The following is a 23,481-nucleotide window of genomic DNA, read 5'->3' on the forward strand; positions in this document are numbered from 1 at the left end:
TTTAGAGAAGCAACCTGGGAGCTCAGTTCATTGAACTTAAAAAGGGGGTGGTGGAGAATTGTCTTGAAGTCATTGTCCAGGAAGGCATGTGGAGAAAACATGGTAATAGATGTTTCTTAAATTTCTATTAATGTGCTGTCTGAAGCTTGGGCTAGCAGAAACCCAAGTTACAGCGAGTGTTTTTAACATGGTGTGTCTTTAATTGTCAGAACAGTTTGCTAACAGTTGTGTTGTAATGTTAAATGAACCCCTGGTGCTTTTCTTGTTAGAAAAATAATTAATTTGGGACAAACCTACAGGGGTCAGCCTTGAACACAGAAGCTCCAGCTGGCTCCTGAGTTGGGCATTTTATAACAGTTGCGACCCTGGAAGAAAACCTGTGCTCGTTCAGGAGCATCTCAGGAAGTCTGTCATTAGCAAACTTCTTAATTAGTGAATCTCCCAGGGCCCTAGACCAGCCCTGTGCGTAAAGCAGAGATTGTTAATTAATTTATCCCTGCTTACATGCCTGTGATGCAAATACACAAAGTGTTGTTTCTGTCGTACTGCACAAAGGGGAGAGGGGTGAAATTGTTTCTCAAAGCAGCAGCAAGGGGTCTGTGTTTGCTTCCTTTTGTAATGGCAAAGTCTCACTCCGCAAAAATAACCACTCAGGCTTTTTAATTCTCACCTGGGAAACTGTGGCTCTTGTTTCAATTGCCATAACTGCTGAAATTCCTCGGTTTATATGGATGATCAGTTGTGATTTAGGACAAGATTCGAAGGTACCTATGAGATAGGTGATTCAAAATCAGAACTTTTTTTTTCTTTTTTTGGTAACACACACATGAGAAAGAAGGCTTCCCTCCTCTATTTCTTTTCATCTGTCTCCCCACACAAAGGGGATACTTCCCATCCTTTGGCTGTTCCTGTTTATTTTTCCTCCTTTCTCAGTATATTAGTATTTTCCTGTCAGGACAAATTTAATTAGTGGGTATATGCAGGTGGTTGCATGTATTGGTGTATATCTGCTCATGCATGCATTCACTATGCCTGATTAAACCGCAGGTTAAAATTTAAAAGACCAACTGAGGATATTTTTCATATCTGAGCTTTGGAGATCTCTGTGGATGTGAGGGTGACTGGCTCATTTAGTAATTAATTATTCTACTGAATCTACAGAGTCACAAGGTGAATTGTTATTACAGCTGTTTTACAGACCTGCAGCTCAGAAGTGTTGGCTACTCATTATTTACATGGTTTCAGCTAAAGACATTTCAGCAGCCATGCATCTGGACAAATTTAATCCTAAAGGGAAGGAACTGCTTTTAAAGCACGAAGTTGGAAAACTGACTGGATGTCATGCTGCATAATACAGGCTCTCATTTTCCTATTATATTAATGGAAAAATTCCATTGCATTTTATATTTTGTGTTTTTGTTTTGTTTTTGTGGTGGTTTTGTTTGTTTGTTTTTGGTTTTGTATTTTTTTTCCCCCAGCAGTTTGATGGTGATTTTATGGTTGTGGAGTGGTTGGTGTCTGATGTCAGTGCTGATGTTAAATTATGACAAGGATGCTGAAATATTTTGCTCTCTCCAGAACAGGCTGCATGAATGGAAAACCTCCCACAGGGTAATTTTGAATAACATGCATGTATTGGTTACCCTGCTTACAAAATCTCGTGCCTATAAATACACCCTATAAACCAATAAGATTATAGAGTTTTAACTAGTTGGGAGTGCGGGAGAAATCGGAAAAAAACACAATTCCGGGGGTGGGGGAGGAAATTGTTGAAGTGGCCTTGGCTGGCTCTCTGTATGCAAGGAATTTCAGCCCGAGGTGGAGGTACAAGACATCAACAAGCCAAAGGGAGAGAGCAGTGACCGCCTGCCTCCCAGCTCTTGCAGGAGGAGACTGGAAGTGGGCGATGTCCTCCCGGGCTGTGCTGTTCTGCCCCGGGAGCTCACGCCCTTCCTGGGAATGCTGAGTGTGGTTGGCGTGTACGAATCGGGCGTATCTCGGCGAGGTGCTACCTCACTTACAGTCCAGGCGAAAAATCATCTCCCCCTGCCCTTCTGTTTAATTTCTGGTGGCTCTTTGTAACGTGACACAAATGTGTGAGGCTTTTGGCTCTTCAGCCATCACGGAGTAGTGCCACTGACTTCAGCCGACCAGTACTAGCTGGCAGCAGCTGAAAATGATGCTGTGCAGCTCTAGCATCCTTATTCCCTGGGTACGGAGGAGGGATATTGTGCTTTGATGCCGTGCTGCAGATCGCAGGGCTTGCAGGATGCACCTTGGCTCATAAACTCCGGGTCGGGATGCTACCTGGCAGGCTTGGAGCCTGAAGAGTGGCAGCCAAGAGCCTCCCTTCACCCGCTGCAGCCTGAGCTCCTTGTGGCTCGGCTGCCTCCAAGCATAACCCCAACAAGGGCTGTGGAATTGGGAATCCCGTGAGTTTGCCACCAGGGAAGGAGTTACATTGGTAAAAAGGATTATCTCGGATAATGCCCTTCTATGCCCAGTCAGAAGGGAGAGTGTTCAAATGTTTGCTTTGCCTTGTGACCTTCCCAGCCTGTGGAAGGATGTCCGGAGGCTTTCAAATGCAAAATGAGGATCGTTAGTGCCTCCCATCCTCTCTGAGGGTGTCTTTCTTTAAACCATGGATCTTTAAATATGCTAGGAAAAGGACCTGAGCACTGATCACCCCCAAAATGCACCAAAGTCCCTGAAATTCATAGGAACTAGAGCTTTAGCCCATTTCCCGGTCCTTTTGCTTTGTTTCACTGTTGGATCTGTAATGGGAAAGTTAATTTGAATCTCACTTGTGGAAAAGCACTGGAACATACCTTCTTGCAGACTGGGATCGGATAAAGAAAGCTGTCTAGTTTATGTATTTATTTATTTATTTATTATTGTTATTATTTTTTACCAAAAAGTAGGATTCTGGTGGCTAGCAGCAATTGCTGAGAAAAAGAGAAGTAAGAAATAAAGTGTAACATTAAAGGATGAGATTTCTGCTTCTAATACACAGCAGGGTAAAGACTTTCTAAGCCAAAAGCTGTTTCTGATTCATCACTTGATCCCTGAGATTTGATCCCTGTGATGCAGGGGCCCTTCATTAATTTGTCTGACTCCTTTTTGACACAGTGACCTGTGCTGAGACCTTCCACTTACGAGTTTTAAAGGCAACCAACCCCCTGAGGATTTCATTGCTTGCTCCCAGCCTTTACTGTGGGAGAAGAAAGGAGCACTGATTTCCTACCTTCTCTGTGCTACTCGTGATAGGATACCAAGGACCTTCTATGATTTCTCTGATTTTCCAAGGCTGGAAATTTCTTCTGCTTGCAGAGAAGTTGCTTCCTACCTCTGATCATAATTTTCTTTTCCTTTTCTGTCCTTTCCTGCATTTCTGAGTGCACTCTCCTTAATTTGATTTTTTTGTGTGGCATCTGAGGATGTGGTGTTTGGGGTTTCTGTTTACTTCAGATGCCAGGAACACTTTTTTTAGATTCCATAAAATCAATCAGTGCAGTTGGCTGCAGAAATTAAGTGATCCTTATGCAAACAGACCGTCCAGGATAGAGTCCTTCAATTCAAACATTACTTGTAGCAGGGCCAGGACTTGTTGCATTCAACCTGGTATTTGAACAAAGCAATGAAAAACAGTATTATGGATGATTTTTCTCAGAAGTCCTTCCTGTGCTGTTTCCAAGAATGGACTATAGATTTTTTTTGGCAACACTTCATAGTTGCTTGTATATTTTCTCCTGTGTCTCAGGTGTACTGTTTGGAAAATTATCAGAAATGCCCAAACATCAGTAAGCTTTGTGTAGGAACAATGTACAATACCAATGAATAAAGGCACTCTTTGATTACCATTTCCTTATTTTTGGGGGGAGAAAAAAAGAGCCAGGATGAAAAAAGGAAGTTTGTTCTTTGTGTCTATCTCAACTAATTTTGTTTGTTGCGTTCCCCAAGGTCGCTAATGCGCTTTAGGAGCGTCACAGCGTCTGGCTTATCTGAACCAGCACTGTTCTTATTTTTAAGGAATTTTTCCAAGTATTCCACCTTCCTTACGTGCCAAATGAAAAGGTGCGAATCAAAGCCTTGCTGGATCTAGATTTGCAAGAGGAAGTTGCCAAATGTGAATTATTTGAGGCTCAGGAAGTGAAAGGATTAGAACTAGAAGACGACAAGAGACCATGGTGATAGAAGATCTAATTCCCCCTATCCTGAGTCGTGCTGGCATTCCCATAAGGAAAGGTTTAGGGAATGTCTCTCTGGGATCACTCATGTTCAGGCTCTCAGGGCAAGGAAGAACCTGCTGAGATGTGGCAGCTGGATCCAAGCAGAGAGAACAATTCCCAGTCAGTGCAATGTGTTGCCTTGGAAGGCCTTTGTTAATCCTAGTAGTTATTGAAAACATGAGACATGGGACATGGAAAGTCAAGTAAGACTTGACAAACTCTGGTTTTTGTGTGTTTTTTCCCAATGCTGTACATATGCCCATAAATATGGTGCCCTCTCTGAAAACGAGTTAGAGCAGGGTTAACTTGTCCTGTGTGTTGTTCCAGAGGAACATTTCAAGGATCAAATGTGTTGCTCTGATAGAAGGTGACAAAATTCAAGTATGTTTGCACCTAAAAAATAAACCCAGGGCATTACTAGCTCTGAATTTTTCTTTCTCCTTTTAGGCTGTTGTTGAGAAAAAGACACCTAATGATTCTGTGGCCTTTGAGGTGTGGAGCATCCTACTATTCCTTTCGAATAACATTCTGTCAAATAAATTCTGTTGGCTCAGCCAGTGAGATTTGTCACACATACACATGTGAAATGTATTTCAAAGACTTTATCTGTCAGTTTTTAAAACTATTTCCCCTCATTGTACCTTCCTGGTAATTAAGAGTGCCTGATTTCCACGATAGCAGTTTCATCTATTGTCTTGAGAATCAGGCGGATGTGACGTCTGCATTTTTATCTTTCCTCTTAAATGGACAAGAGTTCCTGGCTTGTACAAAAACAAGAGTTTTCAGACCAAAGCCATTCCAGTCTTGACTTTTGAAGCACCAGGGGAACAATGGTGTGCTAGGCTAGAGGTGGAAACTGCAGGAGTTTCTTGCTCATGTGCAAGAGGAGTCTCTCACAGAAGGTACATTCATTTCTAATTAAGCCAGTGATAAAACTGTAGAGGGTTTTATACTGGCAGATCGTACTGGATTGTATTCTAGTTTGTTAGTGGCTGGCACCTGCTCTGTTAGAATTGGGGGAAACTCTATCTGCAGTTCAGAACAGAGTGGGAGGTGGAAGAGGACTGGTGGGAAGGGAATTACACCTTGCCTTTTTCTCTGCCTGCTTTGTAAAACAAAAGGGTTAACAAAGAACAGGAGTATCTGATTCATGACAATAACACTGTGCATGCACCAGAAATAAAGTAGCAAGTGTGTAATCTGAGAATAATAATACCTACCATTTTATTCACCATTTTTGTAGTGTCATTCCCATGCAGTTTCCACTTCTGAGCTATCTTACAACCTTATGTCATTTTGGGATTTGCAGCATTATATTAGACTGAGTTATAGAATAGGTCTTTCTTATCCTATCTTGTGTAAATAAGTCAAACTCAGTATTTATTTATGTGGCTGTGAGTTGGACCTACGTAATTAACAGCAGTAAGTGTGTGTCTATACCTGAAATCTCAATTTGTCTTTGCAAAATGCATTCTAGTCTTTAATTGGAGGGTTCCTTTAGGAAAAGGTGTGTCTGGTCTTCTGGCTTTAATATATTTACTTTGGTATATTTAAGCCTCTCTAGTTGCTTATATGATCACTGAAATTAATTCTCTTAGGTGGAGTTCCCTACAGCTTTCATCCTTAACAGTGGATGTTTTGCCACAGAACCCATGTACTTTATCATCTGCATGGCCCTCCTATCTTATAATTATTAATTATTTTAAAGGCCTGGTCATCCTGGAGGTAATTTACAGACGTATGGAAAACCAAGACTGACATTCTGGTTGTAGAAAGAAGGAGGCAATGCTAAAACTGATTTCGTTGAATGAAAATTTTCACCCTGGGTCTCTAATTGCTGCACGATTTCCTCCCTTTCCTTCTTGCCCCTTATCTCAAGCACGTTATTACCCTGAAATCAGTGGATTATGTGGTTACAATGGTCTGCCAAGCAAACCTGCTGGCTGGTGCAAAACCTGTACATTCTTTTTTTCTCTTTGTGGATGTTTGGGCAGGGTGCAAATCTTGTGCTGCAGAGGTTGCTTGTACTGGAGCCAGTTTGGCTGAGCCAGTCTAGGGTGCTTCTTCACATCAGGCTGGCTGAGAAATAATGCTGTGCATTGAAAGACTTTGTGCCCAGGGTGTTAACTGAGGGGAATTGCAATATGTGTCTGTTTTGGCTTGCCATAGAGGTAGCTCACTTCCCTACCATGAGAAGTGAAAATGGGGGCAAAGAATAATTAATAACTCTTGTAGATTACCTAGTTGAAGCAGGATGGAAGGCAGCTGAATTATCATGACTGTCTGCATGGATTATGGCCTTCTGAAATGTTGCAGAAGCTCAATTATAATTTTCTTTATAAGGAAAGGATAGAAAGTGATGAGGAGTTGTGAAACAGACTGTTTCAAACTAAGAATATCTAAGTTGTCTCTTTTTGATTTTTAACAGATGTTCCTCTTGACAGTGCTGCTAACAAACCTACTACTGGCCCCTGTAATCACAGGTAAGAAGATAGGTTTGAACTAGAATATATTTTCACTATTTTTTTTTGTGAGAAATGGGCCCCCCTTTCCCTTTTTGTACTGACTCAGAGATTATTCTCACCATGCTGAAGGCATCAATAAAGTCATTCCTTTTGTCTGTTTACCTTGAAACAGGCACTGTGTTGAGTCCCAAACACTCCTTGAAGTCAGGGATTTTTGACTGATCGGATATGGGGCTTTCCTCGCGCCCTATAGGCTTTAGTGGGATTGCAGGCAGGCACAAATGAATACATGACATTCCTCAAATGGTCAGGACTTTAATTACCCATGCAAGGTTTGAACTGGTGGAAATAAAGCAAAAGAAAGCATTTCAGTAATGCATATAATAATAATAGAAAGCTGTGGTCCTATGGACTGCCATGCCAGGCTTACATTCTGCCTGGAAGCTACCAGGACATCAGTGGGGATAAATTCCAGCCAAGAAATTCCTGAACTGCAAAATGATTGCTTTAAATTGCAAGTCAATGTTGTGTTTTGATACCCAGAATTATCAGGGGCTTCACTTCAGGAGTCATCAGTTGCCCGTTGCAGCCTTTTTGGGAATGATCACATCAAAACATTTGATGGTTCCTTGTACAGTTTTGCTGGGGACTGCAGCTACCTCCTTTCTGGGGACTGTCACAAGCACTCCTTCACACTCTTAGGTGAGTCTGAGCTGGGTTCCATTGCTGGGAAAAAAGACAAATAGTTTCCCTTTGTCAGATAGGATGGATAAAAAGGGGTCTTGGTTGGGGTTCTTTTTGTTTGTCTGTGAGTTGTGTTAGGCTTTTTTGGGCTTGTTTTGGAAAGTGGGATTACTTCTGCGGCTTCTGTTACTCCTTGGTAATGTAGCTCACACATAAATAAGCTACTGAGAAACAGGGATTTTCTTATTACTCCTACTAAAAAGAAGATCTTCACTACTTTTGAATTTTTTAGGGAGATGTGGCTGTGTTAAAGCTGAGTCCAGGAATAAGAACTATACAGCCCTTTAGAACTAATTTTATCTGTATTCTGAACCACACAAGTAAGAAAAATGCCATCCTTTAGGACAGTAGGACTTGGATTTAGCATAGCCCTCTGTAGAGTTATTCTTGGGCATAGAAATGATTATATTTGTACCAAAACTGTATGTGACTTTCGTAACAACTGCTTTGGTAGATGTTTTTATATTCACTAATAACTGTTCTGTATTGGTCATAGTTTAAAATAAGTTTTTACTGACTGCAGATTGTCCTCCTGGGTCCCAGAACTAAGAGTATTTGGTTGTGTCTCATGTCCTCAGGTGATTACCAGGATGGGGACAAAATTGGTTTCTCTGTGTATCTCGGAGAATATTTCAGTCTTCGCCTCTCTTTAGATGGAGTTGTGATGCAGGAAGACAAAAGGTACCTGTAGGAACTATTATTCTAGCAGAAAACAACCTGATGGGTTTTGTGTGTCACATGCTGAGAATTTCCTGTTTTTTCTCCACAGGGTTTCCATACCTTTTGCCTCCAATGGTATATTTATAGAGAAGGAGGCAGGTTATTATAAAATATCCAGTGATGAGCACGGCTTTGTGGTGAAGATTGATGCCAGTGGAAACATTCAGATACTCCTTCAAGAAAAGCACTATAATAAGACCTGTGGGTTGTGTGGCAATTTTAATAAATTCCTTGAGGATGACTTCAGAACTCGGGAAGGTAAGGTTACCACAAACTGATTGTATTTTAATGGATGCTCTGCACACTTTTCCTGCTGGGTGATTCAACAAAGATGTTGCTGATGCAGCAAAATGTTTCTGCAGAACCTGTCAGGTACCTCAACTTGGTGTGCTGAAAAGCTGTCTAAGTCCTTTCATCTTCCTTTCTCCTGAAAGGAAATGGCTGTCACATCTCATTCCTGAGGAAAGCCCAGGCATCTGGACCTAGCATGTTTAGAAACCTGGAACCTTTCACATACAAAGATAAAGCTATAGGTTAATTCATGTGGGGAGACTGGCAAGTCTCATTGATTTAACTTCTAATTTTTCATGACTTAGCCAAGAGGCAGTAAGAGTAGATAGTGTAAGAATAGAAGGATGCAAGAGCAGAAGATTAAATTCCTGCTGCTTGCATGTTTGGTGTGGGATGCTGTTTTATACAGGGTTTACATTTTAATGGCATTTCTCTATATGTAAGGGTTGTTGGGTTGGAGGTGCACCTTATATCACTCATTCCTGTGAGAACAAGAGGCAAGACTGATTTTGCTGCTCAGTACACCTTTGTGTGAAGACTTCAGAGTTTCTGAAAAGTTCTGAATGAGACTTTGAAGGATTGGCCTTGATTTGTGATATTTCAGAGTGTCTTTTAATTCTGAGCACTTACCTGAAGAGGAGAGGTTTCAAGTTAGTTAATACATGAATACATTAGATTGATAATATGAAGTGTGCATTAAAAATAAATGATACCGAAGATAGTAAAGGGGGCAAAGCAGCTTGGAAAGGAGCCTGGCAGTGTCTAGAGATGTGTCCTACTGGCACTCAGGATTTATAAGCATAGCTTCAGTGTACAGAAAAAATAAAGGAGATCTCATGGTATATTAAAATGATTAATCTGTCCTTGAGCAATGTAAATAATAATAAACAAACTCTGGTCACAGAACTGTTTGCCAGGGCTTGGATCCCTTGATGTCTGAATGAGATATGAAGTTTATGGTTTTTTCTTGAGACAACAAATAGTAGTAAGACTCTTAGAAAAAGTAGGAACAAAAAAAGAGATTATAATGCTTTGGATTGTTTAAATGTAGAACAGGCCCCTCTCCTGCTCATGTTTAATTGTATTTTATGCTGTATTTGTTTTACATGCTGGAGGCTGTATCTTCCCTCTTAACAAAAACAGTCCATTCACAGCCACAGATTTTGAAATGTAATGAAGTCCATGACAGGGTCTCTGCTTGGAGGAGCTGTAAAATAATAGAGGTGACAGAGAAAATGTGTTCTCTGTGTCTCTTACAGAAGTCAGGGATTTCCTTGTGTTTATCCACCTGTGTGGATACACAGATCTGTGATTTTAGCCTGAAGAATAGAACTGTGTGTCAGCAATTCTGCCAGTTTTTCCAGTGATACAAAAGACCTTTTATTTAAACTAATTTAGAAGGAATTAGACTGAATTATGCTTGAATTTGTTGTATCAGTGAGGGACGTCACTACACCCACACACTGTTTGTCTCCTTGACAGCTCTGCTGGTTCACTGGAGTGGTTCTTAACTCGCTCCAGGTAAATCAGTTATGGAATAATTCAGATCACTTTTTCTTGTTTGTTTTTTTAATATACTGTTGAATCTAGCTTTCAGGTGGGGGGCAACACAAACAGCTGGGAGGGGTAAGATTCTTTAAACAGAAAAAGCAGGCAGCTTCTTGGAAGCCTGGGAAGCATTTTACCCTTTACTTTTCACTTAAGTTTTTAGTTCTTCTTTCAGGCTGATTAGATCTCCTGAAGCTCAGCCTATCCCAGGATGTGAGCTTGGTGTAAGGACTTAGTGATCTGAGGGCAGTGAAGGGTTACTTTAAGGTTGCCAGCAGACTAAACTGTCCTGTTGGTGTGTCCATTGCTTCCTGTTAAAACCTGGAATTTATCAGATTGGGGCCTCCATTCTAATAAATCACATTTCTGGGATGGATTTATATTGATAAGAGATGTGTTAAGATTTTTGAGCTTCAGAATAACATGCAGTGAAAACAAATGAAAATATGATTTTTCCGTATTTTAGGGAAAGAAATGATTGTGGCTTAATAACACAGGTAGTCTGATTTTTCCCTTAAGAAAGTGGAGTATGATATAGAACTTCATTGATTATATCTGGATTGCTTTTAGGGTGGTGGTGAAAGAAAAGGCAAAGCACCTGCTCTGTGAGTGGGTATTACCACTTACAGCAAGTAAATAAAGGAGGCATGAGCAGAAGGGTGTTTAAAACTTAATGAACACTGTCATTGCTTTTCTTTTCTCTTGATATATTTATACTCCTGTTCTATAATCTATTCAAACGTGCTGTTGTCATGATGCTCTTATGACTCCTTATTGTGTTTTTAGTGTGGAAATGGAGAACTGATGAGAGAATAACACACATTATTTCTGTGTACACTTTGGATGCTTATCTCTTGAGGTTCTGGAGCTCTGAATGATGAGAATAAAATTGATACCCTGGTAAATTAACACTGGTGGGACCAAGCTTTGAAGGCCTTAGGTGTTAGTTCTTGAACCTCCCAAAAAAGCCTCTCCAGTAGGTTTTGGAGTTCATAGAATATCCTGAGTTGAAAGGGACCCACGAGGATCAGCAGGTCTTGGCCCTGCACAGGACACCCCAACAATCCCACCGTGTTGTCCAAATGCTCCTTGAGCTCTGGCAGCCTTGGGGCTGTGATGATTTCCCTGGGGAGCCTGTTCAGTGCCCCACCACCCTCTGGGGGAAGAACTTTTTCCTAAAGTTGCAGACACCCTGCCCTTGAGACAGGCTGGGATGCTGAGTCACTGCCATTGACATGGCTTCTACAATAGCTCATCCTGTGGAGAAGTGCTCATATCCTGTCCAGACTGACAAACAACATTGATTTTATTCTATAGGCTTGCTTGTTTATTGAATATGGAAGCAAAACCAAGCCTAACCTTGAGAGTTTGTTCTCACACTTTAAGCATCACTAAAATATAAAAAGAAATGTCTCGGAAGCTCTCTAGGGTTTTTGTTTGATATTTTGTCTGTTTGTTTTTCTCCTAGACCCTAATTAAGGGTTTCCCCTCTGCTTTTTTCCTGCCAGATAAGGTCTGGTCCTTTATGGCCATTCTGTGAAGGCTTCTAAGACTTGCCAGTTGAACAGGCTCTGCTTTCTGACCTCAGCATGCACTTCTAAGTGGTTGCCAGCCTTTGCTTATATCAGAAACATGAAGTTGTGTTCTTTCTAGATGCTCAGATACCTATTTGGCCACCTTCAGCCCATGGCTGTGACCATTCTGACCGTTGTCACAAGCATTTTACCACTGGGGATTGAAAGCACAGGCCAGAAGAGATGACTTACATAGCATGACAGAGGAAATCTGACACAGCACAGGCAATGTATCCTGGAAGCTCTTTATTATGGGCACACAGGAGCAAGTTGCTTAATCCCCTTAGCCCTGCAGCATGTGAATGGTCTCAGGGCATGTTCTTGCCCTGCAGAAATGGTGAGGGAATTCCTCCTGAATGAGTGAGACTGCAGCACAAAGCTGCCAGAGCTTATCTGTGTGCCTGCACCTTCCTTCTGTGCCTAATACTCTCAGTACAGAATCATTAAGGATGGAAAACACTTCCAAGATCAAGTCCAACCTTTGGCCGAACACCACCTCGTCAACTCAACTGGAGCAGTAAGTGCCACATCCAGCCATTTCTTGTATTGCTGTGATGGGTCCTTGGATGTCTAGGTCATCCCTGAAGTCTTTTTGGGCTAAACTGATCATCCAAATCCAACACAGGGATGTCACTCTATCATTTTGTTCTTTGTGCATGCCACACACACTTAGCATAGTAGAAGGAAAAAAGAATCCCAGCCCAAATTAATCCAGCAGCTCATTATGTTTTTCTTGGTACTGGCAGGAAGCAGGTTTCTGGGAATCTGGTATCCAAATCACAAAGATGTTTATGATAAAACATTACCCATGGAAAATTTTGGGTAAAGCCTGCTCCAGCTGTGAGCAACATCCTCCAGCCTTAAGCTCCGGAAATGCAGAATATATGATGAATGTATCTATTCACAGGAGAGTCAATAAAGGTTAAACAAAGAGAAGCAGGCAGTATCTGCAAGGAAAAATCTGATATTTCAGGTAATGATTTAATTTCAGAAGTATTGTAGGTGTATATGACTGAATATGTGACTTCTCAGCATGTGATACCTGGCACCAGAAGCTTTTAAAGCACATTCCAAACTCACAGTGATAGTAATGCAGATAATTTTTTTTCCTAAGAAAGTAAACAAAAGTTTAGGTCATTCTGAAATGCAAATTTCTTGGCATTTTAAAGGATATCAGTTATTTGATTTTAGGCAAGTTGAATGCTTTTAGGCTGAGTCAGTAATCCCATTTTCTTGCATTTTCAATTGGAAGTAAAAGGAATAGATTTCCAGGGACATTATAAAAAGTACAGGTGAAGATGACTTGTGTTGTGGCTGTCCTTGTTTTAGGGCATTCATCTGAGGTGCCAGAAACCTGCATTCTTAACCCCTGTGCTTTATTCAGGGTCTGGGATTGAAGTTAGACATTTCTATTGGAAGGAGTGTGGCTCTATCACTAGGCTGTAGAGTTTTGGAGATGGCTCTTTCCCTCTGCTGTTCAATATTACTGATTTTATATTCATTGAACTGGAGAGGGCAGGAAAGATTTTATAGCCTGTGACTTAGTTATTTCATATTATTAATTTCATGCAAACTATGAATCAATTTTTGGACAACCTTACCAATAGTTTTGCTTGCCTGGAACCATGTAAAACAGTGTAAAAAAAGCCCCCAAAACAACAAAAAAACCCCCACCCTCATAAACATCCCCCCTCCCCCCCCCCCCCCCCCCCGCATGATAACCAACATGTGCAAGTGGGTTATTTACCAACTGAGACTCTATTTACCAATTAAGACTCACAAGACTGTAGTGTCTTGACCAAATTCTTGCATTTATTTTATAGACGAGTTAACAGAGCCTGGGAGAGTTATCTGATGGGCCTGTGGACAAATGGAAAATCTGCAGGAGGTCCAGGGAAAGAGGTCAGGGTTCCTGCTTCCCGCTTCATGCCTGGAGCATGAGGTGGTTATTCCTGATGCTTTGCTTGCCTGACCATCGGTGTCAAACAAGTTGGTGCCAGTTTCAGATTTCAGAAGGAACTGGTGACTGGAGGCTCAGATAATCATAGTGAACAAGGATTTTGCTGTGAAGAGTGACTGTCCCCGATTTGAAAATCTTCCTGAAGGGAGACAGATGTCGGGGCAGCAATTGGAGCACTAAAGGCATAGTCCAGCAGGACAGCCCTGGAGACTCTGCCTGCTGCTCAGGTGGTGGGGGAGTGGTCCTCTCCTCAAAAGACCTCTGCAAGGTCACAGATATTGTGATGTTTCTGGGATGTTAGGAGCAGGTGGGATTTGTGTTGTCCGTTAATATCTGCCTCCTGAACTCATCTTGCATCCTAAAAGGAGATTCCACCCCAACTGGCTGCCTGAGGGGGTTTCAGCTTTTGAGCAGCCAGTTTACCTGCTGGGATCTGTTCTGTGGTGCATATCAGGCACCCCTTCTTCAAGCACTTGTGTCCAAATCCTTTGTTTTCATTATGTTTTGTTACAACTTCTATTTTCAACACATTTCCTGCAAGTCTTAGGCAAAACCAGTGCTTTGATCAAAGTCCCACCCAGGGTGCATGCAGGGTTTCTGAGTGTAGGGCTCTGATGAGGGAATTGTTTCTGCAGAATCTTGGGTGCTTCCAGTAAGAAGAGGTGACCACAGAATAGACAGAAGGCAAAACAAAACTCTGCTGTGCAAGAGATGAAGGCAGTCTTGCTGTGTGGTGGGACTGCAATGCCAGATTATGTTGGCAGCATCACCTGCCCATTTAAACCCCAGATTATTTTTTAGGCTGTTGTGTGGTCTCTTCCACTGCCTTTCCTTTCTTCCCTTCTCGAGTCATTCAGCAGAAGGAAATGGAGGTGTCAGGTGGGAAAGGCACAGGTGTTGGCAGCTGCTCTTCCCTCTACCCAGAGCAGTTGGATGTGCTAGGGATATTTCTCCCTCCCCATTTTTCTTCCTGAAGCCTCATCAAATAAGTGAAGTATTTAGGTTGGAAAAGACATCCAAGATCATCAAGTCCAGCCTTTGAGTGGTCTGCACCTTGTCAACTAAACCAGAGCACCGAGTGCCATGTCCAGTCATTCCTTGAGCACTTACAGGGGTGGTGACTCCACCACTCCGCTTGGAAGCCTGTTTCAATACTTGACAATCTTCTCCATGAAGAAATTCTTCCCGGTGTCCAAGCTGAACCTCCCCTGGCACAGTTGAGAACATTTCTTTTCATCCTGTCCCTTATTTCCTGGGAACAGATCCCAATCCCCACCTGGCTGCACCCTCCTGTCAGGGAATTGTGGAGAGCCAGAACGTTCCCCCTGAACCTCCTTTTCTGCAGGCTGAGCCCCCTCAGCTTCTCCTCACATGACTGACTCTCCAGACCCTTCACTTACTTGAAGTGCAAGTCATAGACTACAGCAAACAAAGAATTAAAATCACATAATGCAAATGTTGCGTAAAAGAACGGCATAAGGGGTATAAACTTACAAGCACCGCAGAAGAAAAAAAGAATATTGGAAGGAGAGAAATGAAAAAACAAGTGACCAGTATTTTAGTGCCAGCAGTTGTCCCGACCTTCAAATCTTAGCCTGTGGGTGAAGGAGCCCTTGGGGGTAGCTGCCAGCAGGAATCCTGGCATGGATGTGCATCCAGGGCTTGAGAAACCCTGCTTCAGAGCAGAGCCCAGCTCCTGTTACACACCTGCCAGGGAAAGGATGCCTTACTCAAACAAGAGGGAATTTGGCACCTTGCTTCTCCTCAGGCTGCCTTGCATTGCTGCTTTAATGTTTATAATATGTGGTAAACTAAAGGGTTGTGTTCTTCTTGTTGCTGCATTTCTTTTCTTGTGCCAAGTCTTGGCTGCATAGATGAAAATTTTGTGTCTTTTATCCCCTTTCCCTGGGAGTCCTCCTCCTTTGATATCTGCTGTGGGCCTAATATATGCTACCTTTAAAAGCCCCTAATTTCTAGTTTACAAAAAAGTCTACAAGTCTTAATATTTCTGCCTTGGCATTCTCAGTGCAGTTTTTTATGACTGCTCCATAGTTTAGGAAGAGTTTTAGTGGTCTCTATATTCCTTGTGTTTGTACTAAACAGGGACCTCAATGGAAACTTTATTATCTATACATGTATATATAGTATTAAATATTTTATAGATATATTTGGGAATAATTTCTCTTGGTTTTCAGATACAGCCAGGCTTGTATTTCAATATATCTTCTGCATAAGGTCTTGGGAATGCATTAATACTGGCAAATGATATTCTCACAGGCACCACAACGGGGTTTTAAAAAGCAACTGAGGGTCACAAAATTGTTTAGTAGCAGGTACCCACAATAGGAAGCAGAGATAGTCCTGGAACCAGCAAGGCCATGGGTGGCAAAAGAGGGTGGAGGAAACATTCCTTCTCTGGGAGGATCCCTCTTCTCAGAAGGATGGAGCAAGAGCAGCAGAGAGGTGGTTTGCATCTCCCGGGAAATTGCAGCCATACAAACTCATTCAGCTTTGCCATTATGCAAAAATGGATGCAAATCTTGCTAAGCCTGGGCCAGGAGCTGCTTGTTCTGGGACAGAGGAGTGTGCTCCAGGACGCTTTACCTAGGAAGAGGATGGGCCCAAACCATGATGGTGCATGTTAAACTTCTTTGCACACAAGATTTAGTTTTGGACAGGAGAAAAATCAAGGCTCGCTGGGATCAAGAGTGCTAATGTTTTCTTTGATTAGGGAAAGCAGCTGGGTTTGTTTGCCTCTCTAATATATTTTGTGTTTTATTGACAACTTTTGAGTGGTAAGAAGATGCGTAGGCATGCTTTGGCTTCTGCAGATTGCAGCTGGCCAGCAGAAACTTCTACCATGTTCATGCAGGTGTGAGGGAGGTGGGAGCTGTCTTCTGCAGGCTTTAGTCTGTCCTTGAGCTTAGAGACATCCTTAGCAGAAGAAAAATCCTTATCACTGATAGTGGCTTTCCAACAGTCAATCTGTTTGGAATAAAAATCCATTTGATGCAATGGTTTATATTTTTAAAGAGTGCTTTTGGCAGACTATCACCTTAACAGCAGCCAATAATGCCTCCTTGTTGCTAAAACCCCTCATATAGCCATGTTGCTTCTCCTCTTCTTCATTCCCAGGGACCCTGGTGGGGAACAGTTATGATTTTGCCAACTCCTGGGCTTTGCACAGTGAAAACAAGCGCTGCAAGAGAGTGCAGACTCCGAGCAACACCTGCAACATTTCATCTGATATGGCAGAGAAGGTTGGTGCTGTGAGATGCCATTCCAGTTTCAGTTCTCCCCTACCTGAAAGGCAACTTGCCTGCCCTTTGGCAGAAGAACACAAATCATAAAATATTCTAATTTGGAGGAGACCCACAAGGATCATCCAGGCCAGCTCCTGGCCCTGCAGGACACCCTGACAATCCCACCCTGTGCATCCCTGAGGGTGTTGTCCAAACACTTCTGGAGCTCAGGCAGCCTTGGGGCTGTGGCCATTCCCTGGGGAGCCTGTTCAGTGCCCGACACTCTCTGGGGGAAGAACCTTTTCTGATATCCAGCCTAACCCTGTAACGTATCTATCTATATAGACATAACGACCTTTCCCCCACCCCAACCATTTAAACAGATAAACAGCTTGTTTGAGGCTGAAATGTGAGTTACTGACAAAGAAATGATGATGTTACTTGGGAAAGGTGTGTTTCAGTGATTCCTGCAGAATGAGGTAGTTAATTCCCTTTTTGATTGTGCCAGCAGGGAAGCATCAGTTCTCAAGCCTCTGTGGGCACTGCCTCCCCAAATGGTATTTGTGAATTTGTTGCAGTTTATATACTTGAGAGTCAGCAGAGGAGGGAGATGCACCAGCCAGGCTGTTTTTGACAGAGGAGATGTTTTCTGTTGGTGTTCCAAAAGCTCTGTGTCACCAGGCTATTTCCCTTCCCAGGAGGAAGTTCCTTCAGCTATGTGTACGGATAGTAGTGCTGATTTATTGAAGAAACACAGAATTGTTTGCCTTGGCCAACTCTGTGACCCGTTTTGCTGCATCAACCATTTTCTTCTTGTCTTTTATAAGTACAAACAAGTTTCTTGTTTCCCTTAGTCAGGGTGTGGATGCAGGCAGACGGTCACCAGCTCAGGGAAGAAAGTAGCTTTGAATATTTACTGAAGCATGTGGTTTTAACAGGCTATTACTGTCATGGTAAATTGAGCCTTCATCCCTTGAGCTGATTCCATGTACTCTGTTGTAAATCAGAATGATTTCCTGGGTGCCAGGTTTAGATTATACCAGAGTAATGGTGAGGTCAAAATGTAGCTGTTAGTTGCTCACTATACAAGTCCTGTAGACAGGTATTTGCTAAACTAGACTCAAACAGTTTCTCAGGAGTAGTAGCACTCCCTGGATTATATCTGCTCTCCAGCTACTCTGACTCTTTATACTTCCATTAAGCTTTTGGATGGGAGTGCTCCAGATGTGTTGTGAAATTCAGTGAAGGATGCTCATGCCCCTCAGTTCTTCAGCCTCACTACCTGCAAAACTGGCTGAGGAATTATAGCAGTAATTTCAGGCTGGAAATCCCCAGCTGATGTTTCTTGCTTGGGCAGAGGGGGTATGTGGAGGGTGTTTCTGTCATGGCTGGGGCAGACTGAACACCTGATGAGTAAAGGTGTGTGGTGCCAAGCACCAAAGCATGAGGGGTTCCAACCTGGCTGAGGCTTTTTTAGGGACAGGGCTGCTCAACAGGACAGGGAGCTGCTGGAGCCAGTCCAAAGCAGGGACACCAAGGGGATCAGAGGGATGGAGCAGCTCTGCTGTGAGGAAAGGCTGAGGGAATTGGGATTGTTCAGCCTGGAGAAGAGAAGGCTTTGGTGTTGACCTCATTGTGGCCTTGCAGTGCCTGAAGAGAACCTACAGAATAATGGAGAGAGACTCTTGACAAGGGCCTGAAGTGACAGGACAAGGGGGAATGGCTTCACACTGACAGAGAGGAGGTTTAGATTGGAGATCAGGAAGAAATTTTTCCCTGTGAGGGTGGTAGGGCCCTGGCATAGGTTTCCCAGAGCAGCTGTGGCTGCCCCATCCCTGGAAGTGTCCATGGCCAGGCAGAATAGGGCTTTGAGCAACCTGGGAGTGTGGAAGGTGTCCCTGCCCATGGCAGGAGGTGGAGCCATGTGACCTTTAAAGTCCCTTCCAACCCAAACCATCCTATTGTTTAAACTGGACAAGAAAACATTCTTTAAACCTGACCACAGCTCCAGAGAAAGGGTAGTTCTTGTGACTGATTGTGGTCCCTGGAATTTTATCTGTTCAGGCGAGTTTAACGTGTAGAAAGTGTCAACATTGCAGCTGAGGCTGGGGAGTGGCATGCAGGGTGAAATCCAGTCTGATAGGTTGAGTACAACTAATTTGGGTTTTATACAGATACTGTTAAATACTGATGCTTTGTGGATAAAGTTTTCTTTCCCACAAACCGAATGAAATTATATTCTCTCTCATGTGAGTTCATAAGCTCACAGCATTTATCATTGCCTTAATTTATTCACTGTGCAAGAATAAACACAGCACTATTAATAGAAGTCCGGCCAAACAAGTGCCTCATGAAGAATGTAGGGCTTTTTAATAGTGTACTTTGTTTGCTTGCCTCAGCTTCAGGCATGTAAATCTCCTTGGTCTCCCAGCCTCCCTCCCTGCCAAGCAGTCAGCTGTTAGGTGAGGGAAACAACAGCTCTGCTTCAAGGCACTCCTCCCACGCCAGTGTCCCCACACTGGGTAGGTCTGTGGTTTTCTTTACCCTCTCTGTCTGCCCCCTTCCCCAGCCAACAGGATCGTTGGAGAGATGGCTTCTGGCTTATTTCAGCAGGAATTGCAGTGACAGGATGAGGGGAAATGGCTTCACACTGACAGGGAGCAGGTTTTGATTGGATATTAAGAAGAAATTCTTTGCTGTGAGAGTGGTGAGGCCCTGGCACAGTTTTCCCAGAGAAGCTGTGGCTGCCTCATCCCTGGAAGCATCCAAGGCCAAGTTGGATGGGGCTCTGAGCAACCTGGGATAGTGGAAGGTGTCCCTGCCCATGGCAGTGGGGTTGAGATGATCTTTAAGGTCCCTTTCAACCCAAACCATTGTATGATTCTATGAAGTGGAATGAGAAAGCCCTGCTGCTCCTTTAGCTTCAAATCCTAAAAAACGTTGAAAAAAATTGTTTGAAAGTTTTTGTCTTGTATAATAGTTCTGTGTGTCAGCTGAAAATTCTTGAACCAGCTCTAACTCCTACCCCACTGTTGCCAGTGCCTTTCCCTGCCCTCCACCTCTAAAACACACACACACACACACACACACACACACACACACACACACACGTGTGTGTGATTACCTGCCTTGCCTCTAGATCCAGAGAGCATTCCAAACTGGGCAGTGTTGGAAGGGGGGGAAAAAGCCTTTTTACCATGCCCTGCCTTCTGCAGCTGATGCTTAGTTACTGAAAAGGTGTCTCGCTGCAATGTCTGATCCCTTTTTTCACTGGTTTAGACTGTTCAACACAGTACTGCAATTAAACAGGCTCTAAGATGACCAACAGCATGGGTAACATGGATCTGAAAGTATAAATGGGTGATCTGGAAAACTGTAGCAAAAAGGAAGCCTTGAAAACAAAAATGTGTATGGTTTAAAGCATTGCACTTGATGACTGTGTTCTTTTACGTTACCTTTATTTATTAGATTTCACCTCTAAGATAAATGGTGTGTGGAGGCCACAGGTCACTATGTTGTTTCCATTTTTTTTCTTATTAGGAAATTATAGCTATAGTGTGTTAGATGTGAAAATTATTGAAATTAATATTTAGCTAAATTCTGCTTTTGCTGAAATTCAGCTCTTACTGCAGCTGGTAGGAAACAGTTCCCCATTATCCCATGAAATACTTCCATATGTAGTAAAGAGATAGCATTCATTCCCAGATCTAAAAACAAGTAGAAATTTTCAGCTTTGCACCATAAGTTGTCATGGCTGGGGTCAGTGGCAGGTCCAGCAAAGGTCCAGAGGTCCAGCCCTGTCCCTGGAAATGTTCAAGGCCAGGTAAGGTGGGGCTTGGAGCAACCTGCTCTAGTGGAAGGTGTTCCTGCTCATGGCAGGGGATTAGAATAGAGGCTCTTTAATGTTCCTTCCAACCCAAATCATTCTATACAATATAATAATACATTACATGGGTGGAAATGAGGCCCACTATATCTAAAATCTAATTTTTCTTCATCAGCTTAATCAGCATTCAAGGGAAGTGATTTCTTTTCGTTGTTACTTAGTCTGCTAAAACATACAGCCAGTGTTTGGTGTATTAAACATACTAGGTTTGGATGCTTTTAATTTGGAGAGATGGGAGGCTAAATCTTTCTCCATGAAATACATTTTCTGAAAAATTATACCCAGTTATGGCACCGAAATACACCCTTCCTGAGTGTTCTGGAGAAACCATATGTGTATCTGCACACCATAGGGTTTAAATTCAAGGGAACGAGAGGGTGTCTTTAATTTCTTCTGTTATTTTTAGGTTCTCTCTCTTTAATGGTAATTGTTGAGCTGTAGACAAATGCAGTTCATGCAGCAGCAGAAGGAAATGCCACAGAAATGGGAAGAATGTACAAAATTCCACCTCCAGCTCTGTGTGGTGGGCCTGGGGCAGAAAGAAGGTCAGCGAGTTTCGCGGTTGCTGAGGGTTGCTAGTGCCAGGACCCTGCCAACCTATTTAAAGAAACAATTAAAATAGGACCTGTGCAGAAGGGAAGGGAGAAATTCTATGACCTTCACCTGTGTTTCAGATACTACAGTCAGTCCTGCTAATTTTAATCTTGCAGCCACCTTTACCCTAAGCACTGTTTCAGTCTGAGGCTTTACTCTGTTGGGTTTAAATATTTCTTTGTGTGGAGTAGCTTCCATGAGCAGGAATGTTACAGCAATGGCTGGGGCTGCCAATATCTAATACTCACCATTGTCCTCTAATTTAAAGAAGAAGAACCTCCCTTAGTCCAGCCTGACCAGTGAGTTTTAAAGAAAGAAAGGAGTGAAAATAAATATAATTTGCTGAATGGTTAAAGTTGGAAGGGGTCATTGAGTCCAATTCTCTGCTTCCAAAGGGGCCATCCTAGGTCTGGCTGCTCAGGTCCTTGTCCACTCACATTCTGAACATCTCCAAGAATGATTGTTCCATACCCTGTCATTGACCATACCCTCATAGTGATTTTTCAAAAAAAGTCTATTTGGATTTACCCATATTTCAGCTTATTTGTCATGATAGTTGAAATATGTCTGAAAGATGGGAAAATTTCAGCTATAATGTTTTGCATTAAATCACTGGAAAATCTGATGGAATTTGAATGGCGAGAAAACTTTTACATAGAGAAAATAAACTGTTGCTTTTCAACATATATCACTTGGTTTCTAGATAATCAGCTGGAGCTCAGCCTTTAGCTGTTAGTGTAAATGAACAAATCCATGACCAAAGAACTAGAGGAAAAGAAAAATGGATTAATTTTCTTTGGTGTGTTATCTCTATTTTTTCAGTCACTCCCATCTAAAATGTTCTTTTCAGTGCAATATACAGCCTGAGTTTTGCTGTTTGAGTTGTATTAACAGGCTGTTACCTTAAGAAATTTTATTAGCTCAACCCCTAAATGGGATTGTTGCATATACTGGTTTTCTGCTGCACTTGATACTATCTGGATCAAGACTTTGATCCAGGAGTTGCTGTACTGCTCATCCTCTGAATGGCTCTGAGCTCGCTTTTGGTTTTATCAGTTTCATCTCCAAGCACTGCTTTAATAGCTTTCTTGGCTGCATCTGTTGTTGTTACTTCCACCCTTAGGGCACTTTTTCAGCTTTTTTTGTACTTCTGTGAGTCTTAGAGCATCACCAACCACCATTTATGTAGTTCCTGCTCCCCTCCTTCTAGTCTTTTTTTTTTTTTTTTTTTTTTTTTTTTTTTTTTTTTTTTTTTTTTTTTTTTTTCCGTCTGATTCAGCATGGTGGATGCTGTCTGGGAATCAGAATTATCCCAGGTTGGAACTGCATTTCTTAATTTCACCATGTCCAGCTCTCAGTTAGCACTGTTTTAAGTTCCCTGAGTTCTTTCTCAGAAAGCTCAAAACCTCTTTGCACATGTGGTTGTTCCCAGAGACCTTTGCTAAACTTGGAATACATTCCCAATGGACTAGACATTTCTGGTTGGTTTGTTTTCATAAGCAAGAAATTCTGTCTTGGCTCAGACATGTACTAGCTTGAGTTGATCACCTGAACAAAACACCCTTTAGCCAAAGTAAAAAGGTATTTTCTACGCAGCAGTTTTCCCATACAGGCGCCACAGCTGCCATTCAGAGCAGACATCTCGATCTTTTCCTGTGGGGTTTTTTTCTCTCCATTTTTCATCTCCCAGAAAATGAGAAAACAAGGTGATTTTTATTTATTTTTTTTTTTCCACAGAAGCTTGTATGTGCTGTCACCTCAGGTACATGTAAAGTTTTTTAGAAGTGATGAATTGTAACTGTGAACCACTCTGAAGAACATGCCCCCTCTCTAACTACTGAGTATAACACCTGCAAAATACACCATGGTTACATTTGCTTACATAAAACACTGACAAATAAGTAACAAAGTTATGTTCCGACTCTTTGTGCTTGGGTTGGATCAGAAAATCGTTTTTCACTTACCTAAATTCAGTGCCATCCTTTCAGAAAGTTTCACTGAGGACCTCAGACTCCTTGAACTGTGACATAATGTGCACAAAAGAGTTTATTTGCGAGCCTCCCCTGGAGAACTTAATCATACACTGAGTTTTCCTTAGGTTTCGTTTCACATACAGTGAAATTTCCTCTTAGGTTTCTGCTGTCTGAAAGAAGAGGTCTTGATACCCTCTTCCCATCTCCCTGTGGTGTCCTCCCCTCACACTGGCTGTCACCACGCTGATTTAACTC

General features: G+C 42.3%; 1 protein-coding gene across 1 annotated transcript in view; it reads left to right on the top strand.

The window, feature by feature from the left end:
• The first annotated feature begins 5,049 nt into the window (after window positions 1–5,049).
• VWF (von Willebrand factor) overlaps window positions 5,050–23,481 on the top strand; it is a 121,345-nt gene continuing 102,913 nt past the window's right edge. The window contains exons 1-6 of the mRNA XM_066183651.1: window positions 5,050–5,131; window positions 6,658–6,712; window positions 7,238–7,396; window positions 8,017–8,119; window positions 8,208–8,416; window positions 16,667–16,791. Coding sequence (XP_066039748.1) covers window positions 5,105–5,131; window positions 6,658–6,712; window positions 7,238–7,396; window positions 8,017–8,119; window positions 8,208–8,416; window positions 16,667–16,791 — 678 coding nt within the window. The 5' untranslated portion in view covers window positions 5,050–5,104. The remainder of the gene's footprint in view (window positions 5,132–6,657; window positions 6,713–7,237; window positions 7,397–8,016; window positions 8,120–8,207; window positions 8,417–16,666; window positions 16,792–23,481) is intronic.

Source organism: Chamaea fasciata, unplaced genomic scaffold (assembly GCF_029207755.1).
Source record: "Chamaea fasciata isolate MVZ Bird 193981 ecotype frontalis unplaced genomic scaffold, bChaFas1.0.hap1 SCAF_5, whole genome shotgun sequence".
Taxonomy (NCBI): domain Eukaryota; kingdom Metazoa; phylum Chordata; class Aves; order Passeriformes; family Sylviidae; genus Chamaea; species Chamaea fasciata.